At 42.8% G+C, this 23565-nt stretch overlaps 1 protein-coding gene across 1 annotated transcript; it reads left to right on the top strand.

Annotated features, from left to right (window-relative positions):
- Positions 1 to 77: 77 nt before the first annotated feature.
- On the top strand, positions 78 to 23526 carry LOC116948088 (cadherin-4-like). The gene is made up of 8 exons (XM_032964417.1): positions 78 to 2309; positions 3452 to 3548; positions 14022 to 14116; positions 16095 to 16241; positions 16889 to 17030; positions 20126 to 20280; positions 21869 to 22003; positions 23220 to 23526. Exons 1-8 carry the CDS (start codon positions 2265 to 2267, stop codon positions 23433 to 23435), a joined length of 1032 nt encoding a protein of 343 aa, XP_032820308.1. The 5' UTR covers positions 78 to 2264; the 3' UTR covers positions 23436 to 23526.
- Positions 23527 to 23565: the final 39 nt, after the last annotated feature.

Genomic DNA, 23565 nt, shown 5'->3' with positions numbered 1-23565 from the left:
CCCAGTTTGATTCGGAGCTCCACACCACACCATTGACCTTAGACTCTTTTCGCAAGGTCAAGCCGCTACAGAAAGTAATACGGATCCTAAAGTTGCACCCAGAGTCAAAGTGAAACAAAACTTACGTACTGTATGTAAAACTGCTTTCGCACCACACGTAGCCAACCGTGCTGATTGTAGGTGCGGGAGAAGGACCACAAACTAAACACAAAAAGCAGTTCTAAAGAAATGAGTTTTCAATCTAGATTTAAAAGTGCATATTTACGAGATATACCAAATTATAAGATGCATCCCCAACCTTAACTTTAAATACAGGGGGGAAAGTCCGTCAATCTGGAGAATATACCATCAAGAGCATAGACTTTATAGAAACATTGCAACGTTGTAAGATAATCTATTTACCGGCGCTGCAAAGGTTTAAAGATACAACCTCAACTACATTATTCACTCCGGGGCAGCATTTTGCTGAGCAGGGAAAATTCCTCGTGGTCGAAAAAACGACCAGAGGGCCTGACGCTCGCTCTTGACCGACTCAGCGTTTGCCCTTCGGAAGCGCGGGGTAGGTGAATACACAGCGCTGCATCCCAGCGCACCTTGGCTGCTGTTGGGGGCTGGCGTGCCTTTGGGGGATCGCTAGTTGCGCCTTAGCATTACATCACTCCATTATTATGGAATTCCTGGGCTGGCCCACGCTTGTTGAATGGCAAAGCATCACGTCTATAGCAAAGTGATTACCTCAATTGTTTTGGAAGAACTTCAGAATGTTCTTAATTAAGGGCCGTATAGCACAGTACACTGATTGATAGGCATGTGAATAAATGGCAAAAATATTAATTTGATGAAAATATATGGGGGGTTTTTTTCAATCGAGAATGGCATTGAAGTGAATTTTTTCAACGAAGTAAATTGTAAAGATGGGTTTATTAATAAATATGATTTACATTTATGTTATTGAACTCCAAATAATGTTTTTTTTTGTTAAGTTTCGCATTTCTATGGCCAGGACAAGTCCATAGAACAACAACCACTGACTACTCCATGAAGAGGTACTCATTTTATTGACCCCAGAGGTATGATGGACTGAATCAATCTTAGCCAAGAATTGAATTCGCAACCTGCCAACTGTGAATTGCTTGCCCGATTGCCGAGCCACCTGGCTGGATTTTAGTACACGGTAAATTAGTAATTTCAATGGGCTTTTCTTTTCCGAATGTGGAAAATCACCTCTTGATGCTCCGTTGAAAAATGTTCACCACATGTGAGTCATATGATATGTTTATAACATCCATACCACCGAGATAGGGTAGGGTGAATAGACTGAAAAATTAAACCTTTATATCTTGTGCACGCATTGGCGATCAAGATGAGACGGTGACATCGCTGCACATGCGAATGTGGTATCATCACGGGGTGGGTGGCTCAGTAAGTGCATCTGGACAGGAATTTCCACTGGGAATTGCCGTCGCTCGCCATCTGCCACTGCTATTGACCCCATTTAATAATTTTCAATATCAAGCAATTGTGTCCTGTATCCTCATCAGCCCAATTCACAAAGGTGATCATTATTTGCAACTACTGTAAATGCAAAAAATAATATATTTTTCACTACTTTCAATTAGTTATTGTTGACTACGTACGGTGTGAAAGAAGTTCAACATACATGCATACATTTATGATTATTATCATCATCACTTACATCTCCTATTCAATTAATCTCAAGACACCCTGCGGTAGGGGACCCCCTGGTGGCAGCTCTCCCTGTGGAGCACGTGGTGAACCCAGCATGGGCCTGCAAGTGGGCATTAGTCTGCCAGGAGGGGACGAAGTTGCTAAGTGGCTTCCCAATTAAGTAATTTGCAGTACTGTCATTAATCACATATGGACCATGACACCAGCACACATGGCCTACTCTTTTTTAAAATAACATCATATGGTCATGAAGGTCCACTTCACCACCATCCCCCACTCATCAGCTTGGTAAATTGAGGTCAAACAACCCCTATGATGGACATGGCATGGTGAAGTCTTCATTCCGCATTAAATTCACGGCAGACTGGAAAATATCATTGTAAATTTGTAATAGTTTGAAATCAATTGATAACGGGGCACTGGTGTGTCTAATCATGACATGCGAGTGAAGGTGGGAGGCACGTATTGTGCACCACGTGCCTTTCCCCGCGTGTGATTCAACAATACTGACTTAGCAATACGACAGTATAAAAGAGTAGCACATCATGACCGGTTGTCGATTCTGAAAGGCTGCAATGCACGCTACAATAGTGGTGCGCATCGTGGCATGGCTGTCCTGGGTAAGTTTAGTTGAAGTTTGTTTCTTTGGCAACTTTACCGTTAATTTACGTCGTGCGGCTTAACTAAATAGCGACTAATGCAATGCAATGTGCATTTAATGTAAATACATTTTTCAGAAGGAAAATATTGAACTTTATTTAATGGGTACGCATTCAATGTTGTACATTTATTTGTGAATGGTAATAGCATGTAATACGGTAGTCAATGTATCATTGTTGTACACTTTTTTGAATAGTAATGAATTTATCACAATAATATGATTTTGATCTTCAATGCGTTAATCCTTGAGCTATACGTATTACAATATTAGTAAGTTTATATTGTAATCCTAATATTGACAGGTACAGTACTATATTCTAATACCTGAAATCAATGGCAATATTTCTCCATGTGAGAATGTTCTATAATATATTTGTTAAAACAAAACCATGAAGTTCGTAATTCATGAGCAGCAGAAAATACTTTTACAAAATGAATGCTCATATATTTGTACATTTTGGTAATTATATATTACTGGATTTTACATCAACATTATAAGTGCTCAGGTGAGAAATGCAGTGGCACATATATATTGGCAGCCATGATTCAGTGGTGCAATTCCACATTCTCACGTTTGGAACTTGGCTTTCCATCTTAATGACAACTATTATCACCTGTCAATTGATGGCTTTCATTGTTTTGTCATAGCGACATAGAGCAATATTATGTTGTTGTTATTAAAAAAAATCTTAAGTGTGGCATAATGTCCATTTAACCATCGAACTTTAATAAAGTGCATTGATTTTGTGCATATGGATGTATGCAATTATCCAAGAACACAGCACAGTAGGGTATATTTTACTCAGTAGGCTCATATCTATAATAAATAAGTCAAAGTGATTTGCTGCTCAAGTGAGAATCGAGGTACGGTGTTCATCTCCTGTCCACAGCCCCGAGCCAGTGGAATTAATTCCACGTTCTTATGGTGGGGGCAAGTATATTGACCCCAGAGAGATGATGAGCCTAGTCAACTACCAACCACCATTTAAACTCGTAACCTTTCAAATTTGGAGCCGTTCGCTCGACTGATGAGCCACCTGTCTATTAATGGATATGCATAACATTCCCTGCATGGTTTTTAATGTTGTGTTCTCTCTCTCAGGCATCTCCCTGCACAGCAGTCCAGCTCTCTCCCAGAATTGCTGTGCTCAGCCCACTCCCAAGTGGGTCGGCCCTCATTAACAACAGCTGGCAAGCCGGTACGTGCACCCTGTACACATCCTCTCATTGCCTGTCCAATGTTAACAGTTCTGTTTGTGTACAATAAATCCATTCAACAATGAGTTGAATCTTAAAGAGCAAACCAATAGTAATTGCTTACTTTAAAGCAGCGGTTCTTAACCTGGGGTGTGCGAGACATGCCAGATTTTTTTTAGACGGTAAATCATCAAAACACAAATTAAGCACGGGCATAAGTACAACTACTTTGTTTCATCAAGCCCTATATTTTTTATTAACATTATAAAAACAATGTTACCATTGAGAACAGGTAATGGTAAAGCACCACTGCTTTCAAGGTTCAGCGTTGCCTCAAGACTCCTAAAGAGGAGCATGTGAATTAGAAAGCATGCGCAGGTCTCATTACATCATCCAACTTGTTAAAAGCGGGCTTGGGCAGGGCACGTCGCGACAAAGGGCGAGGGACGATGGCCCAGAATCATCACGGAGTGGCAACCAAGGAATGGAGCGCATCCGAGAGCAAGGCCACCGAGGAGACGGAGCGATGGTTAGATAAGTTCACGCGCAAGGTGCTGGATGGATTTCTTGCATCACAGGGTCGTGGGAGGTTGTCAGCAGCTTGGCGAGGACTTCATCCAGCAGTGGATTGATTTTGGTGGCCTAATTCATGGGTGTTGTTTCCTGGCGCAGTGCACCCATGGCATTTTATTTACAAAACCACATTGTTTCCATGAAGACCAAGCTTCGCCCATATACAGCTTTTAATCTAATTTAAAAGGTTAAATAAACACAACTGAAAGCGTTTAGAAACACAAGAGAATTCTGGAACGTACCCTTTATGTACGTTGAACCTCTTTCACACCGTACGCATCCAACCGTGCTAATTGGAGGTGCACTCTAATGCTGCAGTAGTTACAGCACTTAAAATGGGATTGCCTGTGGCGTGATATTTCTGTGTAGCATGGAGACGCAGCTAACCATAAACCGGCATCACTTTGCACTGGTTCAAGTTATTTTCGTTAGGATGTGATTTATAAAAAAAAAATCCATATTTTTAAAGTGTTTTATGGACGCGACCACGGAGAGAGAGGCATGCAGACTCTAAATATGTAGACGTCAGGGTCTGGATAGAACCCACAACCTCCTTCATACCCACGACCTAGATTGAAAACGCATTTCTTTAGAACTGGTATATCCACGCAGGTCATTGTGAGAACACACTGCAATTGTCAAGTCATCATTGACACCACACATCGCCATAACTTCATTTTTAACGTGCTAGATCTCTCAGCACTTCAGTGTTCAACACCTGCACACCAAGGTGTGTTATTGGCATTGATCCCAAGCTCCGCCCATCATGTATGTTGAACTTCTTTCGCACAGTACATAGCCAACCGTGCGAATCGGAGGTGCGCGGGGATGGACAGCAAACTCAACAATACGAGCGAAAGATATCTACACGTTGAGATGTCAGCTCTTGCAATGATGTTTGAAAACCACGCTCACAACCAGACATGCTCAAACAAACAAAACAGGGCAAACGATTCCGATGAAGCTGCGTTGTGTGCAAGAGTAAGAGAAATCGGAGAGCACATATTTCAGGTCGAAAGGGCACGTGATGCAGCGGTGTGGCCAAAATCAAATCAGGCTGCTGTTGACTTCCACTGCTGATGCTGACACACCACACAATATACTTGATACTTGTTGTTTTGCGCTGAGCTTGCTTAGATGATGGCCAGACCAGGATGAGGTATCTATTGCTAATGGTGTGAATAGATTGGAAGCAACCCTATATTATTAGGATTGTAACAAGTTACATGAAGCTCGGTATGCATGTACAAACTGCTCCCCATTGTGGATGCATGTTCACGCACGCAATACAATCTGAAGCGTCCCATTTTTTTCGTATGCAATAATGAAACCTCAATGAAGCCTTTATTCACTATAACTTCCACAAGGTGGCATGCAATACCAACAAACTGATGGAAAATCTACGAATTGGCTTGAGCCATCTGCCACGTTGGTCTTTGAGCCAATGGCCCAAAAATGGTTTCGTGGTACCACCCTGGATGGCAAATGCGAACAATATGTATTGTTTAATCTATATATAACAGATATGTATGAGTACAATGTCACAGTGGTAGCTTTTTAGAATGTTTCTTTTTTATTATCAAGGAAGGGTACCATAATGTGAAAGAAAATATAATTTTGTAAGTACTAAAATATAATGTGATATGAAACATCCATGGAATATGAAAATACATGCAAAGCGTGTTTATTAAACAGACTTCTATTTGCACTAAGATGTTTTGTTCATGGTGGACAATGGTTGCAGGTGCTACCAATCAATCTCTTTGGCTCATGGGCAATGGTGATCTATCTCCGTGCACCAGACACTTACGTTTCTTGGCCCCAACATGAGCCCTCTTTTCCCCAAAGCACCTCGACGAAACTATGGGTGGCACGTGAAGTGGTGAAGGCTCACTGACAATGAGGTCATGGAAGTGATCCAGGTGTTATAGCTAACATGCTGGGTTGATTGTCAGATGACCAAGCCTTCGTGCCCGCCTATGCAATCTCGTTCTCAGTTATTCGCCAAATGCACTGACCATCTTCGTGGGCTATTGCACCTCTGCCTCCTGTCGTGGAAGGAGGATGGCCACTAGCATAATTTATGAGCCTCCACCACACACACACAAAGTAAAATCCAACACAGCTGGTACCAGAAAGTGTGTAACAAATAATCTGATCGCTTATTCTGATAATGATAACAGAGTCTAAGAAATACTGTCGACAGGCACGGGCGTGCATTGGCGCTTAAAATCCATGCTTACACAATCTCAAAAGTGTACCTTTTCATTCTATTTTTTTACTCATGTACGTCTGTGTTTTACGCAAAAATACATACTCAATCATGCAGTATTGCATTATTATTTTTCTCATGGTTCTCAGTCTGTGGCCGGTGGATGTTTCGTTTTATTAGACTCTGCATAATGTTGTTTTTAAGAGGAGGTTGTCCCAACTTTCAAACGTATTAAATAATTTAATTCCTATTTGAATATGAGTCGGCCCCAGCGAAGACCCCGGGCCGGCCCAGGACACGCTGGCAGGACTGTGTTACTTAGCTGGCCTGGGAACGCCTAGGAATTCCCCAGGAAGAGCTAGAGTCTGTGTATAGTAATGTAGTGTATAATAGTGTATAATGTAGTGTAGTAGTGTATATTAATGTAGTGCTGGAGTCTGTCGCCAGGTAAAGGGAAGTCTGGACCGCCACTACTCAACAAATGCTGCTGTCGCGACCTTCGCCAAGACAAGCTGACTAAGACACGAACGAAACGAAATGAACGAATGAAAGCAAATTGTCACGATGTCTCATTTCGTGCTGCCAAGCATTTTGAAAGCGTCCTGCAACTCCTCAGCTGATTCCGCCATTCACACGAACAAGCCCACGCAAGAGAGATACATTCTGGGTGCAAAACTAAGCGGGGGGGGGTGGTGGACAAAATGCTTGCGATGACTCACATTGTTGAATGCACTCAACCTTTCAGCAGGGGTGTTACCCATCGGTGCGTGGAGATTGCCAGAGCTTGAATCGCTATCCGATGACACAGCCACACACTCAACAACAACAGTGCAAGCGCATACATTTGCCACTGTCTAATGGGGGCTGTGTGATGCATCCGTCAACCATGCCGCGTCATATTTAGGCTGCTATTCAAACAATTGCATCAACAAAGTAAACGCAATGGCCATGTGTACTGGATTCCAAGAAATGTGCCCAACCACACGTGACATTCGCCTCATCTTAAATCTCCCAGTGCAAGGCTTATTTCAGTAGCGCAGAACCACAGAGAAGATGATAATCCACCCAAGTGATCATTTGAGGGTGGGGGCAATTACGACCTTTCACTATCTCAGTACAAAACATATTTTCGCATACGTTCTTTCCATCATATTGCTTACATTAAAACATCAGGAGACATATATTTTTATCATTTAATTTGTATCAGAACCTATGACATACAAAGAGATGGCGCCTATCATCTACCTCTCTGGCCTCTCTCTTTACGTGCTGTCAAGTAGGGTCATTGCACAGCCCAGCATCTCACCGGTTAGTTTACAAGAAGGCCGGCGTGTCTCCGTTAGTTTACAGGGCATGGTGGAACTCCAATCACACCCTGAAGGTGCCGAGACTGCTGGGCGAGCGGCTCCCTCCCAAATTTCCACGATCGTGTAAGGCCACGGGGACGTTCAGCAGCCCATATTTTGTAGTCAGAGTCTTCTCTTTTGCTTCAAATTGAACGGGGTGTCCGTGGGAAAAGAATCCATGACTCGGGACAGCCTGGCACAACCCAGCGCACTTCACTGGCACGCACGCTCAGTGGCCGTGGCATAGGTGTCGATTGTGCATGCGGTTCGTGGACCGGGTGGGCCCAGGTGCTGGGCTATTAAGAGGGGGAGCAGACAGGGAGGGGTGGGGGCATTTAATTCCCTTGCACCAGGACCCATGCCAGCCACGTAACGCCACTGCTCAGTGGCATGGATTTATTAATTCACTTCGCGTGGATGTTTTATTTATGGCAAATGGTTAATTTGGCACAGATTATGATCGGTTTTTTTCCAATAAGGAGTATCATTCGATATGTATCATTCACCAAGAGAAAATACATTTCCACACTGATTAAAAAAATGCTCAGGATTTTATTGGCTAATTATTTTAATTATTTTTTGAAGATAACATGCCAGCGATTGCCCATGAACATTTGAAACATTTTCTGTTTATTGGTTACGAAGATCCTTGATCTATTTCTTGAAATTTCCATTACCATAATTTACATATATATGAATGCACATACAATGGCGTTTGTGCGAAGTGAAAATATGTGTTAGTTTATTTGTTGAATCAATATACAGAAATATTTGTACATGTACATTGCGCTAAATTAAGAGGTAATATATAAGTGAGTATGAGAGAATGTACCGACAAATAGTATAGGCATTCGTTGAATATATGTAAAGACAAGTCAAATTGTACAATTGACTTAGCCCATCATCGTTCCGAGGTCAATAAAATGAGTTCCACTTAGTGAGGAAGTCAACAGTGGTTATACTATCGACAAACTCACCCCTGCCATATGAATGTGGAATTTCCAACACTGGCACAGCGCTGTAAACAGTAGATTATCCTTGCCCCAATTCGCATTTGAGCAACGAATAATTTAAAATCATACAATTACATACAGCAACCTCTCGTTCTACGCCGTGGTTGTGTCCTTGCAAAACGACACGTAACTCAAAATCGCGTAAATCAAAACTTAATTTAAACAAACACGAAGTTTCACGCGCACAAAATCTTCGAAATAGCGCGTGACAAAGGAGATTCCCACTGATGCTCCTGCCCCGCGCTTGTTATTGCTGTCAGTACTGCTGCATCGCTAATCAACTTTGCTGCCCCGACAAACGAAGTCGCTCGCAGCGCATTCAGCGCACCGTGGCCAACGCGCTGGAGTGCGCTATTTCAAAAATAGCGCGCATAACCAAACATGAAAGCACAAATTAATCTAACGCGCTATTCCAAAAATCGCGTCACGTAAAACGCGAGGCGACTGTATATACACATTTGTGTATTTGATTGAAAAAGAAAGTGGATAGGTTGAGATATATTAAAGACAATGATCATCTGTCTGGAACACATCAGAGGGAAAGTCCAACGAAGTTATGGAGCAATGTAGTGAATTCAAGGGCAGCGGCTGGCTGAACGGTTGCACATGGCATGGTCGTGACAGGTGAATTGACCATGGATAAAGATGACGATGAACACGTTGCAACTTGAGCCTGTACATGTTCAGTGTTGAAATCTCAACAGTTTTGTGGGTTTTTTAAAAATCAATGTAATATCCAAAGCGACCATGGATGTATTCAGATTATTTTTCCGCCATAAATGTCCAAATGATAAGCCACTTTGTTGAGCTATCATTTGTGGCCAGGTCGCTTTTGAGAAATAAGTTCATATCCGAGTGGGTTTTGTCTGGTAAGGTGGGGGATGGTTTCGTGTTGTATTTGTTTGTGTTTCGGTGACTTTTTTTCCTTTCTTGTACTTTGCACTATTATCGTGTCGTTGTACTGTTTGTTGTTGTAACGTTGTTACCCGCCCCGACTGGTCATCTGTGAAAAGGAGCTTTATAGCTGATCGCAATCCTCCTGCAGTACAAACAAATATTCAGATTCTGATGTATCTCGAAACTCAAAGTGATCATTCACGTATTATGTCGGTATCACATTCCCCACACAGAAGATGTTTCTCATACGTAATATATAGTCCAGAGTGTAAACTTCTTCGCGGAACTGTAATTAAAGAAGAAATTAATTATTACTCTGCTGGCAATAGATTCCCACCACGTGCTAGCCGCATGTGTAAGGTGGTGTCCACACAGAGATGTCCCTGGCGTGTTCTGTCCTGCTGTGTGCATTGCTGCAGATGACATTTCGCCATCATGTGCTGTTCATTTAAGACTCGGAACACGACGAATAATGATTCCTATAATTATTCAAAAGCGCTATTGAGGTTTATTTTTGTTGCATCAGCCTTAAGGTGACAATGACCGAACGGGTATCCTGCTCACCGCTTGTCACAGAGGTGAGGGCGTTTTAACGAAAACGATACATGTACCGTCAGCTTCACACTGGATATTAAACATCCTGTGGCATGAACACAAAAGAAGGCCACGTGTGCCGGCGTCATGGTTTGAAATGTTATCAATTACTCGCAATGTACTTCATTGCGAAAACAAAGAGTGACAATATCTTCCTACTGACAGACTAATAACCACTTACCGGCCAAGTGCTCCATTCACCTTTTGGCAACAGAGGGACAGTTGCAAGCACGGGATGTCCCGAGACTAAAACTACAGATGGGCATTGAAATAGTTGAGATGTGATGGAAGGTTGTTGTTGATTGTTGAGGTATCTATGCAATTGCTCCTATAAATGCAAATTATCATAGTTTTAAAGAAGCCACATACTCAATAGCGACTCAGTAGAACGCCTGTGGGTCGATGGATGAAAGTTGTATGGTACTATTTTCCAACTGAGTGTCTGTATCTGTTATGTCCAATTTTTGTTCCAACGAAAAAAACCCCTCAATTGATGGGGTGTTAAAACAGCTGTTTAGACCATCCATAATTTATACTCATTGCCTTTTATATATATAACATAAATAGCTATAAAATACTGTTGGATGAAGCTGTGGTTAGACCGCTTCACTCACAGTCAGAAGCTCATAAGTTCAAATCCCAGCTGGGGGTTGACTCAGTCCAAAATTTATCCAGATGATAAAATTACGTTTTAAAACCCCTCAATATTTGTGGGGACACGTTCCTGCAGAACGGCGTGAATATTAAATCAGAGATCATGAATATTCAAAGAGTTAGGGGACACAACCATAAACTTTATGTACAGTAAGTCCTCGCTTAACGCATGTTCACGATGGATTTTCGCTGTAATGCAGTTCTTCCATGAGAGAACACTTTGCACAGCATGGAATGCGCCTGTTATGACGCGGGATGCACGCCATTATGATGCGGAAGGCACACCATTATAACGTGGAACGCACCCTGTTATGACGCCAAACACACGCCGTTATGACGCGGAACGCACCCTGTTATGACGCGGAACGCACCCTGTTATGACGCGGAACGCACCCTGTTATGACGCGGAACGCACCCTGTTATGACGCGGAACGCACCCTGTTATGACGCGGAACGCATATATTGATCACGTAGTTTCTGAGCGGTCAACGACGAACTACTTTCTTGAGCTGCGCGACTGAGCAATATGATGTAGTACACGGAATGATACGGTAACACGGTGGCGTACTACTTGTCCTGCAGTCTCACTGTGTGTGCGTAGTAACACTTCTTAGCTCGCCAAACTTCATCATTAATGGGGAAACAGTTTTCGCTTCACGCGTTTTTCGCTTAACCTTTCAGGAACGCATTTACCACGTTAAATGAGGACTTGCTGTACATATATCAATGAATGCATATATCGTTATATATAGCATTACTAATGGACATAGACATATTTTAAAAGTGCAAATAACAGTGGAAAAACAAAGCAATATATTGTGTAGTACGTAATACAGAAAACTGTAAAGGAGAAAACAAATCGCGTGTGACACATAGAGAAAGAGGTGTCGCTTGTCAGGCAATTCTGGCATTCTCATGATCCGCTCCCACACCTCACTACCCTCCCGCACCTCCGATTAGTACGGTTGGCTACGTATGGCGTGAAAGAAGTTCAATGTACATACAAACCGCACCTCCGATTAGCACGGTTTGCTACGTACGGCGCGAAATAGTCGAGAAAGTACAGTGCTTAATTTTAGGTAATGCATTTGAGGTGATATTTCCACTGCTGCCTCTGGGCTACCAGAAAAAAGAGTGCTCATTAGCATACATTAACATACTTACTAATTAACAGATGTTACTTTAAAATGCAAAATATTAGTTTTACACTATAATGAGCTAAATTACAGACTTAGGGCGCACTTATAAATGACCAGGTCAGGGTCTTATACAATTTAATGTGACAACATGTTCATCGCAGTTTCACTAACGAAACAACGTTTCACTGGTGATTACAACAGCTTCATCAGGCGATTTGCTCGAATTGTGAAGAAGTCTCCCTGTCACCAGTTCGATGTCTCGGCACGGCAATTGAAACAATGGGGCAGATTGTGGGTAATCCGACTTCTTCCAAGACCCCAGTCCAGTGTGGAAGAGGAGGTCAAAATGTCATCTAGAGTCTAGAGGGCCTCTTAAGCGCGCCCACAACGTGAAGTCCCTTCTGCCAGTAGTGGCATTGAGCAAGAAAATACAGGGCTGTTACTTTACCTCTTGCCTTTATATTGTTAATCAATGCAGCACGCCCTAACAGTCCCCACTTTGTTACACATATTAACATATATGATGCTGTATAAAGCAGTGTTTAATCCGGGGAAAAAAGAAATGCGTTCAATGGAAACAAATAAGTCAACAAATCATTTCGGGGTCTGTATAAACATTGGCAGCGTTTTAGTTTTAATTAAATACACCAGCTGTGAAACGCAAACGTAATTAATGGATATCTGTAGACCATTCTATGCACATCTGCTGCTATGATTTAAAAAAGCGAACGCAATTTATAACAATCTAATGTACTGTATATGTGTTCGTCGAGGAGAATGTGTAATGTTATTCATGAATATAAAAGGCGGCCAAATGTTGATTATTATTTTTTAAAGAAGACGAATAACATAGCGCCCTCTTTCAAACCATCGTTTCCCAATGCCACGTCAGTCACGCGAGTTTGTGTGGCCATACTTGACCACGCAGATCAGTACGGGTTGTTAAAGGGGGAAGGGGCAATGAACAGGTCATGTATCACGCCACTGATGTCAGTCGCAACTGGGAATCGAACTCGGGGAGCTTGGGTTCATAGGGCACCGCACGAACCATTACGTCGCCACCACCTACAATGCAAAATAAATACCTTTCATAATTCTGGACAAAATACTCGATACTACACACAATAAACCAACTAAAATACAATCTATTAACAATGTATAACATTAAATTTACAATATATAAGGAAACAATAAGGAAAAAACGTAAAGCACATTATGCAAAATAACACCATACAGAACACCCAATATGATCTGCAACAAATAAATCACAGACAGTACAAACACGAAACACACATTTACACAACACACCACATTACAAAAACGAATACTTCATTATGAACAAAAAAACCCTATTACGTGTACAAAACAGAACTGCTGAGATGTCTGCCCTCTTTTCATTGCTGCTGTGTGGATTTCTTCAAACTTTGCCAGTCACATGCAGTTTTCTATGTGTGTGGCAAGAGGAGAGAGGCTAAAACAAGGCATGCTTCCCACACTCTAGACGGGTTTGGTTTGAGCGATTTTGTGTACATGCGGCGAACGTATTTCTACTCAAACTTCGCTATATGCGGCTATGGCAGTCGGACGTTGGACAGCATTGCAAATGCAATGTGTGTGCATGGTATGTGGTACTCAGCAAGCGGCTGTCTCCACATGCGGTGCATTTTGGGTTGGGTGACTCTACGGTCCATGCTACGCCATTTGGCTTTGTGCGCACTTTTTTTTTAAACGCATCTACTACCGTACAAAGCTGTGTCCTTCCCTGAAAGGCCTGCAGGCCACTGGCGGGCACCTGGTGGCCTTAAATGCGGGCCCTAAAGTGCGGCCCCCGACAATACAAAAACGTGAAAGCACCTCTCACGACGCTGTCAAACCTCAATGGTTTCAAATGCGTGTCGGCCCTCACGCTGATGATGTCTTATCGGCGAACGTGGGCCTCCCCCCCCCCCCCCCCTAAAAACGAGTGATAAACACTGGCACAGAGCGAGGTAAACCTGTGCCGATTGGCACTGCTTGTCTTTGCCCGATTGGTTGTCGCTTGGCCAAGGTTTGTTCGTCGGACGACCAAGAAGGGCTGCGTCTCCGATCTACATCAGCGTCGAAGAGAACGGCCAGGGCCCTTTCCCGCAATTGTTAGACACCGTGAGTATGTTTTTTTTTCTTCTTCATGTTATTCATTATCATTCCAAGAAGAAACAAGGGCCCCATGTCACTATTTACAGTATTTCAATGTACCTGCATTCATTGCACGTGCGTCGTTTTAACATATTGACCGGAATGTGGCGATGGCCAACTGGCGTCTCCCGAGTCGCATGCGGCTCGATCGAAGGGGCATAAAGTAGACTGCGCTATCTCAGTAGTAGCAAAGAATAATGAATGTCTCCCATGCTGTGCAAAAACTGTCTATGTATACACACCAAGGCCGTAATTATGATATATATTGGGGGGACGCATCCCACCCAATAATCAAATATGCTCAAAATGTCCCCCCCCCCAAAATATTGCTATAAAAATATTTTTTAAAAATAATTACGATGCTATGTAAATAAAAACAACAATTTGCTGAATATTGGCCACAATATATGGACTTGTCTTCATAAAACAATGCATAGATTTCTGTTTATATGATTGTGGTTATGGTTGTACTTTATGAATCCCTAATCTCTGCCATTACATACAATGAAACAAGAAAAGGTAAAAAAAGAAAAGCAATGTAATACAATAACACTATTAGACATTATTGTCAAAAATAAAAAGTTCATCACATGTGTTAGTGAATATTTTTTTTAGGCAGGAAATGAGTTTTCAAATTTAGATTTTTTTTCTGGGGGGGGACCCCAGACCCCCTGGAAGATTTGGTCCCCCTCAATGTTGACTATGGCTACGGCCTTGATACACACTTATATATGTATACACTTGCCTCTTTGCAGAACTCATGGGAACGTTTTGGCTCTTGGTCTGTTACAGGCTGGCCGCCCCAGCCGTAATGTTTAATGTTGATGGAACTTACTTGCACTTATGAACGGTTTAAACATTATTTGTCCGAGCTAACTTTCACGACAGGGCGTTTATTTTCTATAATATTGATTTATTTCTTTCGAAGTATTTTTTTATTTCTTCAGTAATAGTTGTTTTTTTGCTCCGATTTCAATTTGCTTCATTGCAATACTTTATTCCATTGTTTTGTGTCATTATGGTGACCCAGGTTAGTCTTGCAAATGAGACTACTCTGGTCTCTTGAGTCGTCAACCGATCAAAAATCATGAACTTACTTCACCCAGGAAAGAATCAACAAATGTTATTTCACTCGAGGTCTTGGTGGGGATGTTCTGTCTAATCCACTTTGAGTGCTTATGAAGCCAACATCTCGGAGATACTCGTTTGGTGTCCGGATATTTTCGCTCTGATGTTCCTAAGCCACTAGGCTATTTCTGCGACTTTATATCAGGGCTGGGCTGGCAGTAAAAATAGGATAAGCTAAGCAACCAAACCAATGTCAATTATATAATTAGACCTCCTTTGCCAGTACCAAAATGTAATAATAGGGTTTTTCCCCTTTTGGTGCTCGACCAGATGACGCCTTTTGCGTCATCTGGTCGAGCACCAATTGGGTCGAGGCTCAAAAGAAAGCCGTCCCTTGGTGTGGACCAAACAGTTTCAAGGACAATGCATAAATTATTATAGTATGTTTTTTTGTTTGCATTTTGACTGCAGGTATTGTGGTTAATGCCGACATGAATCCTCGTAAAAAAAGGTTTCAGTTTTGTTGCCAGAAAAGAGGGGAAAACCCCTATTATTACAATGTCAATTAAACTCAGTTCAGATGCACACACACATATATGCAAACGCTCTCCATAAACCAGGGTGGAGGGAAAAGCCACTTGTCCATGGCTCGTGCCATTCTCAGCTTCCTAAAAAGTGGTACTTAATTTTGTCTACCCCATCGAGACATCAATATTTAAGGAGGAAGAGAAAGGTGGCCAGGTCTACTGTACTCGGCTGTGAGCATCGTGGTCAAATCGAGTGATGTTTTTGGCCTCGCAAAGTCACCAGCGGAAACTGGTATATCTGGCGAGGCCTCTCTCTGTCCATGTAAAGAACGGCGAATGCTCTTTTTCAGTTACCGGCAGACGGTGACGAATTGTTCTTCACACTGACGGGGCAAGGGGCTGACCAGCCACCTGAGGGACTCTTCATCATCGAAGAGTTTGTGCCCGAGCTGAGCATCACAGCCGCCCTAGATAGGGAGGAGCACTCCGAGTTCAAGGTGGGCGACCCCCGCGTCGCTCCGACTCGCACCGATGCCACGGAAGTCACCACATTCGCAGTTTATCCAAATGTCAGAATCCCACTCCGCATCGTGACAAGATCTAGATGAAGAAACGTCAGTAGATTTCTTGTAATTGTTTTTTTTATGGTGTTATGATAATTGTTTGGTTTCTTTTCAACGGACGTTACTATGTTAAAGTCATTGTCCCACATGGTGAAATAGTTCCTTAAGCCAAAACACAATTCAGCCCCACCAGAGATGTTAAATATTTAAGAATAAAAGTTTATGTATATGGCTAATAAAAGTGGATTTTATGATGACAACCTTTTTAAACAAGGTTATCAATGTGGACATAGGTACAACCCAAGTTTTGTACCAACAAAGTACAATATTCAGTCTGGACAAATGGAATAAAACATGCATTGGAGAGTGCTCATTTCCCGTGGCAGTTCCACATTTCTGTGATTAAAAACAATGCATTTCTGGTCTCCCGAACGTTTTACAAAGGATTGCAGCCTGACCAGGTGCTGCTCATTTTACCAAACGCTGCCCGAGAACAACTCAGCTCATCCATCATTAAACGACGCCTTCGTACAGATAAGAATAACCGTACTAACTTGGGTGCACTTACTTTTCTGAAACAGCTCACATGCAGCCAGGCCGCGGACAGTGGTGCAGAACTTGAACCAATTATTGTCATCATCAAAGTGGTCGATCAGAATGACAACAGTCCTGAGTTTTCTCAAGCGACATTCAGCAAGGAGATGTCAGAAGCCTCCCCCATGGGTAAGACACCGGATAAACCGCTATCATAATACATGTTACAGCGGCGGTCAATTTGGCAATGTACTGGAATGTTGGGATGATCAATTCATGGCATTGCAGTTGAAACAATGGTGCAAGATAATCCCTACACCTCTGTCCAGCCAGCAGTATAAATGGGAGCACCACTATTCATCGATCAGCAGGTTTCATTTGGTGGGTACCGGAATGGATAACTTCTTCCAAGACATCTGACTAGCGTGGAAGATTTGATAAAAAAAAAATACCCTCTTATGCAGGGCTCTCAAGAGCTCCAACTAGAGTTACCTCTGGTAGAGACCCATCCGCCAGCAGTGGTGTGAGAAAGCAATTGCACAGCTGCTGCTCCTTGTATTGGAATAATACTAAGTAAACGCACCTCCGATTAGCACGGTCGGATATGTACGGTGCAAAATAAATTGCACATACATACAAGGGAGTGCACATCACCATAAAAAACATGGTCATAGTGATGTGCATGGACATAGCCTCAAAGCATCTAAAACGTTTATAGAACTTGAGTGTAACTTTAGTGGCCCAACCGGGGTTTAACATCGAACATGTTCAGAGGCGCAAACTAGTGGTGAATGTTAAGTCTGGTTTCGTGGAGGCGTTGCCATCTTGCTTTTATCAATGCCCGATGCTGTGCATTTTTGTTTAGATATTTAGCAGCTATACTTTATATCTTACCAGCGGGAAGTACCCGGTGTTGCCCGCCCGAAAAATATATTTCAAAACTTCTCTTCAAAACCTTACATATACATACACAGATACTAAGCTATTGTGAAAGCCCGGTGGGCCGTTTGTCCATTTCTCCACCAACAAAATTATAAGAAGCTTGCACAAGTCCAAAAAGATATAGGAAGTGTGGGGGGGGGGTGGTAAATAGTTGATCTAAAAGGTTTCCGAAAATTGTCGACCCCCCTCAAAAAATATCTTTACCCCCGCGTAGGTATATATACCTACACACCCTACATACAACAGAGTAAGTAGTATCTATTGACTCTGTAGTGGTATCTACAGACTGTACAGTAGTATCTACTGAGCCAGTAGTAGCTACTGACTGTTTAGTATTATTTACTGACTGTAGCAGTAACGAATGACCGTAGTAGTATTTACTGGCCCTACAGAAGTATTTACCGACTGTATAGTAGTAACTACTAATTTTATAGTAGTATCTACTCACTCTATAGTAGTATCTACTGACTCGAGTAGCTACTGACCGTAGTAGTATCTACTGACAACATAGTAGTAACTACTGACTGTAGCAGTATTGACTGACTGTAGTGGATTTCGTTTTAAAGCTTTCGTGACTGCAGGGATTCATATTCTTGGTTCTTTCGGTAAAGTCACGTAGAAGGGAAATAATAATGTCTTTGTTTTATATTTTTATTTTCATTATTTCATTATTTCCCTTCTACGTGACTTTACCGAAAGAACCAAGAATATGACTGCAGTGGTATATACTGACTGTTTTAGTATCTACTAACTCTATATAGCAGTATCTACCAACTCGATAGCAGTATCTACTATCACTACAGCAGTGCATACCGACTCTTGTGGTACCTGCTTTAACTACAGCAGTGCATACTGATTGTGGTGGTACCTGCTATGACTACAGCAGGGCATACCGACTTTGGTGGTACCTGCTTTCACTACAGCAGTGCATATTGACTGTGGTGGTACCCTGCTATGACTACAGAAGTGCATACTGATTGTGGTGGTACCTGCTTTCACTACAGCAGTGCATACTGACTGTGGTGGTATCCTGCAATGACTACAGCAGTGCACACTGACTGTGGTGGGACCTGCTTTAACCACAGCAGTCCCTACTGACTGTGGTGATACCTGCTATCACCACAGCAGTGCATACCGACTGTGGTGGTACCTGCTTTCACTGCAGCATTGCATACCCACTGTGGTGGTTCCTGTTATCACTACAGTAGTGCATAGTGTGGTGGTACCTGCTATGATTACAGCAGTGCATACTGACTGATAGTACCTGCTATCACTACAGTAGTACATGCTGACTCTATAGCAGTATATCCCGACTGCATAGCACAAAGTTCTCACCTGACAGAATGCCGTGGTGAGGCCTAGTCCCGTGCAGAGCCCCCGGCCTCGCCTAGATTGCCCAGCCGGCTGAGGCTGGGGGCTGGGCTGCTACCACTAGGCCACCATCCCCCCACCCGCACTACAATAATACTATCTAAGCGCTTTAATATTAGTATGTACTGAGCCTATAGTAGCAAGTGCACACATTGGGGTGCGGGGGGGGAGGAGAGAAAAAGACATGACACTTTGATGAATTTACCTCAGCGTTGCGTGTATTTTTTTTGTATTTTGAACGCGAATGAGAAATCCCCCCCCACCCTCCAGCGATGGCGTGTGTGTGATGCCAGGGGCAACTCCTGTCAGCGTTTCGCGCATGCGCTAATTGCGTGCTTTGTCCTGCGCCGGGCGGCAAAAGTAAATAAATAAATAAAAGTTAAATCGCTAAAACGCTATTTTAACTACTTTAACATTTACGGATGGGAAAACGGAATAGCCTATGCCCACCGCGGGGCTTAGGGCATCCTGCCTGGCAAAATAAATTCGATGTGAACCCCACGGTTTGAGAGCCAAATCCCTCGCAACCGCGCGTACGCAGACAGACGGACGGACAGCCATACAGACAGACGAAAAATGACTTTTATATATAAGACAATGCAATTTCCAGTAACTGTAGAGAGCATCTACATGTAACCACATTTCGAGACCTGTATAACATAACATAGTAGGGTAAAACGCACAACAGGAAAACCAGCAGATAATGGGCTTTTCTTACGAGCACACTCCTATTATTATTTTTCTTCTGCTTTAGTTAAAATCCGTTCTGGCAATATACACAGCGCTTCGTAATGACTTGGTGTAGTGCTCCATAGTGCATAACATTTGTTTAACTCAGCCTGAAATTAAGCAATATATGCTGATTATAAGGGATTTGAAGGGTACAGAGAAAACAACTCTCGCAAAAAAACGACCCCATTTTGGGGAGGTAGCAAAGTATACATTGACGTGTCTGTGTTTTGTGTTAACAGGAACAAGCGTTTGGACAATTTCTGCTTCTGATAAAGATGACCCAAGCACTCCAAATGCTCAGATCGCTTATAAGATTATCTCTGAAACGAGTGCTTTTTCAATTGAGGAACAATCTGGCATAATCACCGTCAGTGAGTCAGGGCTGGACAGAGAGGTGAGTGGTTGGTTAATTCACAAATTGTACCTATGCTTTCACAATTATTTTGCTAACTCATTACCCATGTTCACGTATTCTCAGCTTGGAGAGCTGAATGGAGTTCAAAATAACTCACAAATATCCACCTCGTGAAAGAACCAACGCAGAAGATTCCTGGGTTTGATCTTCCACCAAGCTCATGGTCCACCCTAAACGGCATCTGCAAAGAACCATGGCAGATGCGGATACCTGATGGACAAATGAAAAATTCAAAACTCTCCAGTAGTGTGCGACTGTGGTCATCCAGTACAGACAGTACAACGTATAACGACGCAATGCCCAATCCACAAATACCAAGGAGAAATTACAGTGATACACTTCACTACTTCTGGCGCGGTTCTCTGACTTGACCACCTGAATGTCAAATTGTAGTTGCTGCTGTGCATCTACATCAGCCATACGAAAGAAGGAGACTTATTCTCATTCTGGGGCAGGTATAGGAGAGGTCTGGCTGCTGATACAAACCTATTTTTTATTTTCCCATGTAAGGCCCACTGAGCTACATAGCTCATTTTCAGAAGTGACCTAGCCACAAATGATAGCTCAACAAACATGTGGAAATGTATAGCAGTCAAATACTCCAAACGTATGTTTCTAAACGTGGAGGGACAAATCCACGCAATCAAAGGGAGAACATGCAAACTCCAAATATACAGGCGTTAGGGTCGGGATGGAACCCACGACCTCCTGAATACCAGGTGAGGTAGTTAACATCTCGTCACCGTGGAGGCACAAAAGTACAATTGTACAATTGTTCGATGCCAAAATCAGTCTAAAGTTGCTCATGCTTGATTGAGTTTGGGATGGTGTGAATCTCCATTGGGCTTTCCGAACAGGTTGTGTTCATTTCACATTCCTACGGTGAGTTTCATTCTAGTCATATAACTGTTGCTTTTCCAAATGGAGTGGAACTCACCTGGTGATACAGATTGTTATGACTTCAGGCAACCGATGGGATAACTTGACCTTGCCCAGGACAATCTAATGATGAGGAGTCTTGATGCTTTGCAAACTGAGCTGTCCCATAAGGGACAGGATTTTCATATGAAGATTCAACTGAATATTTAAAATGTTAGTTTTAAAATGAGTCTCGCTTGTTAGTATTATTTAAACGTGGTGCCCATTGCCTTTATAGTGATACGCTCGTTTCAGCTTAATACACTGTCATGGCTATTCCTCCCCAGTTTCACTGCAGTGCAAAATTCTGCGTCCCCTGTACATCCGCTGCCGTGGTGTTAATTTAACGGTTGACGGTTAAATTCAACCTCCTGGTGTGGCAAATCAAACAATGAGCCGGTTTCTTAAACCCGCACCACCTCTGTGCGCCCAGCAATATAATTTGGTGACGAGTCAGTCTGCCGGCAGGCCGTGTGCGACGGGGTTAAAGCGTGTGTACACCCACCTGGTCGAAATGCCTGATCAGCGCGGAAGCATAGGCCAAATACCCTCGAGGAGGTGCTCCCCCTCGCGGTGGCGTGCGCAAGCGATTGTGAGGCTGCACCTTTGACCACACCTGCAATATTCACTGTGCCGTGCATGAGTCCAGGCGATGGCTTCACACAGCCTGGAGGTTGTGGCTGCGGATCTCAATGGCGCCGGTGGAGGGCTCTCTGCTACCGCCACCCTCGTCATCACAGTGACGGATGCCAATGACCATCCACCTAGGTTCACCAGCACCCAGGTGAGGTGCACACTGGGACAGCATCGGAGAGTGAATGTACGCAATTGGGTGACTTCAAGGCCAATTCTAGCTATGGTTAAAACCTGCCGGATTATGTAAAGTGTCTGTCTTTCTGTGATTGCTCAATATAAACCGCTAATTGTCTTTTAAAATATTTTATTTCAAATTACAAACTACTAAAGGTGCAGGAAATTGCTTTCGCTGGGTGTTGCAAATTGCTTACAGTAACATTTTGTACACAAGCTCCCATTGCTTGATTTATTTGACCCTCATTGAAAAATTATTGCGTGCTGTTTTTGCACATTGTGTTATATTCACCTTGTACAAAATTAGTTTCCCATTTTAAGCACATTCATTATATTCTACTTTTGTAGCTAATGTATTCTCCCGGGTATGTGGCTAAGAGACACTGGATTTGCCTCGAACAGATAATTAATTTATTTCCATTGTTTCTAGCTTTGTTATATATAAATGTTTCATATCCTGTGAGAATGTTTGGTGGGAACAGAGGCTAATTATTTAAAATGTCTTGGAATTATAAATACATTACTCGGTGCCCTGGATGGGTATTTCATTGAATGTTAATATTATGCATGTTTACCCAGTTGCATGACTACCAAATTTTAACAGTCAGATATGATGACTGCTTTGTATTCTATTTCAGTAATTTACAGGTAATTTTCTAATTTAGTAAATATTGGACTATGATGCAGGCTTAATGCCTACGCTTGTGAATTACATATATGATCTTTAACAGAACATGTTTTCATGGTTATTACATCCACAGTGATGAACAGGGCGGCATCCTGATTCGAACCATGAATCTCTGCCAGAAATAATGATGCAATGATGATCATCTTATGGATAACCTCTGATCGTGATCTTGGCTCAGTAGTTGCGCGGTTTGCTAATTGTTGCAGAGGATTGCGGTTCGAGCCCGTCGCTGCCCTGATTAATACTGCGTGTGTGTTAACCGTGAAAATACGTGCCGTCTGCGTCACAGTGGGACGTTAACGTTCCCATGATGTCGTTTGAAAAAAAAGTCAAAGCATCGTAAGCCGGCGTCGTGATCCATATTTTCCCAATTTTACGATTTACTCGCAACTTACTTAATCGGGAAGGAAGGAGTCTTCAGACTCAATGAGGCTTTCCTCGGTAAACAAGCATAGCAATAACAATAATAATGATGACGATCAATATCATCCTCGTGTTGCAGGCATCGGCAACGGTGGGGACGAACAAAGTTGGCACGGAGGTGCTGCGTCTGTCCGTGGACGATGCGGATGAGAAGGGCACGGCGAACTGGCGCACCATCTACCGCACCGAGAGCGGGGACCCGGGGGTCCACTTCAGCATCCAAACAGATGCCGTATCCAACCAGGCCATCATCACCATTGCCAAGGCATGCGGGTTCAGCACCTCGTGCCATTGACATTCACTCTCTGACATTGTCCCCTCCCCTCCCCGCTGGGTACCCACGTGATAAACACGCGGAACAATCGACAGCAGCCGTCTTATGGACAATATCCTGGCTTCCCACCGTACAAACGTGGAATTTTTCA

The sequence above is a fragment of the Petromyzon marinus genome, chromosome 32 (genome assembly GCF_048934315.1).
Source record: "Petromyzon marinus isolate PM22_M1 ecotype Great Lakes invasive population chromosome 32, UKy_Petmar_22M1.pri1.0, whole genome shotgun sequence".
Lineage (NCBI taxonomy): Eukaryota > Metazoa > Chordata > Hyperoartia > Petromyzontiformes > Petromyzontidae > Petromyzon > Petromyzon marinus.
The sequence above is the reverse complement of the archived record's forward strand: the minus strand, read 5'-3'. Positions and strand labels throughout refer to the sequence as shown.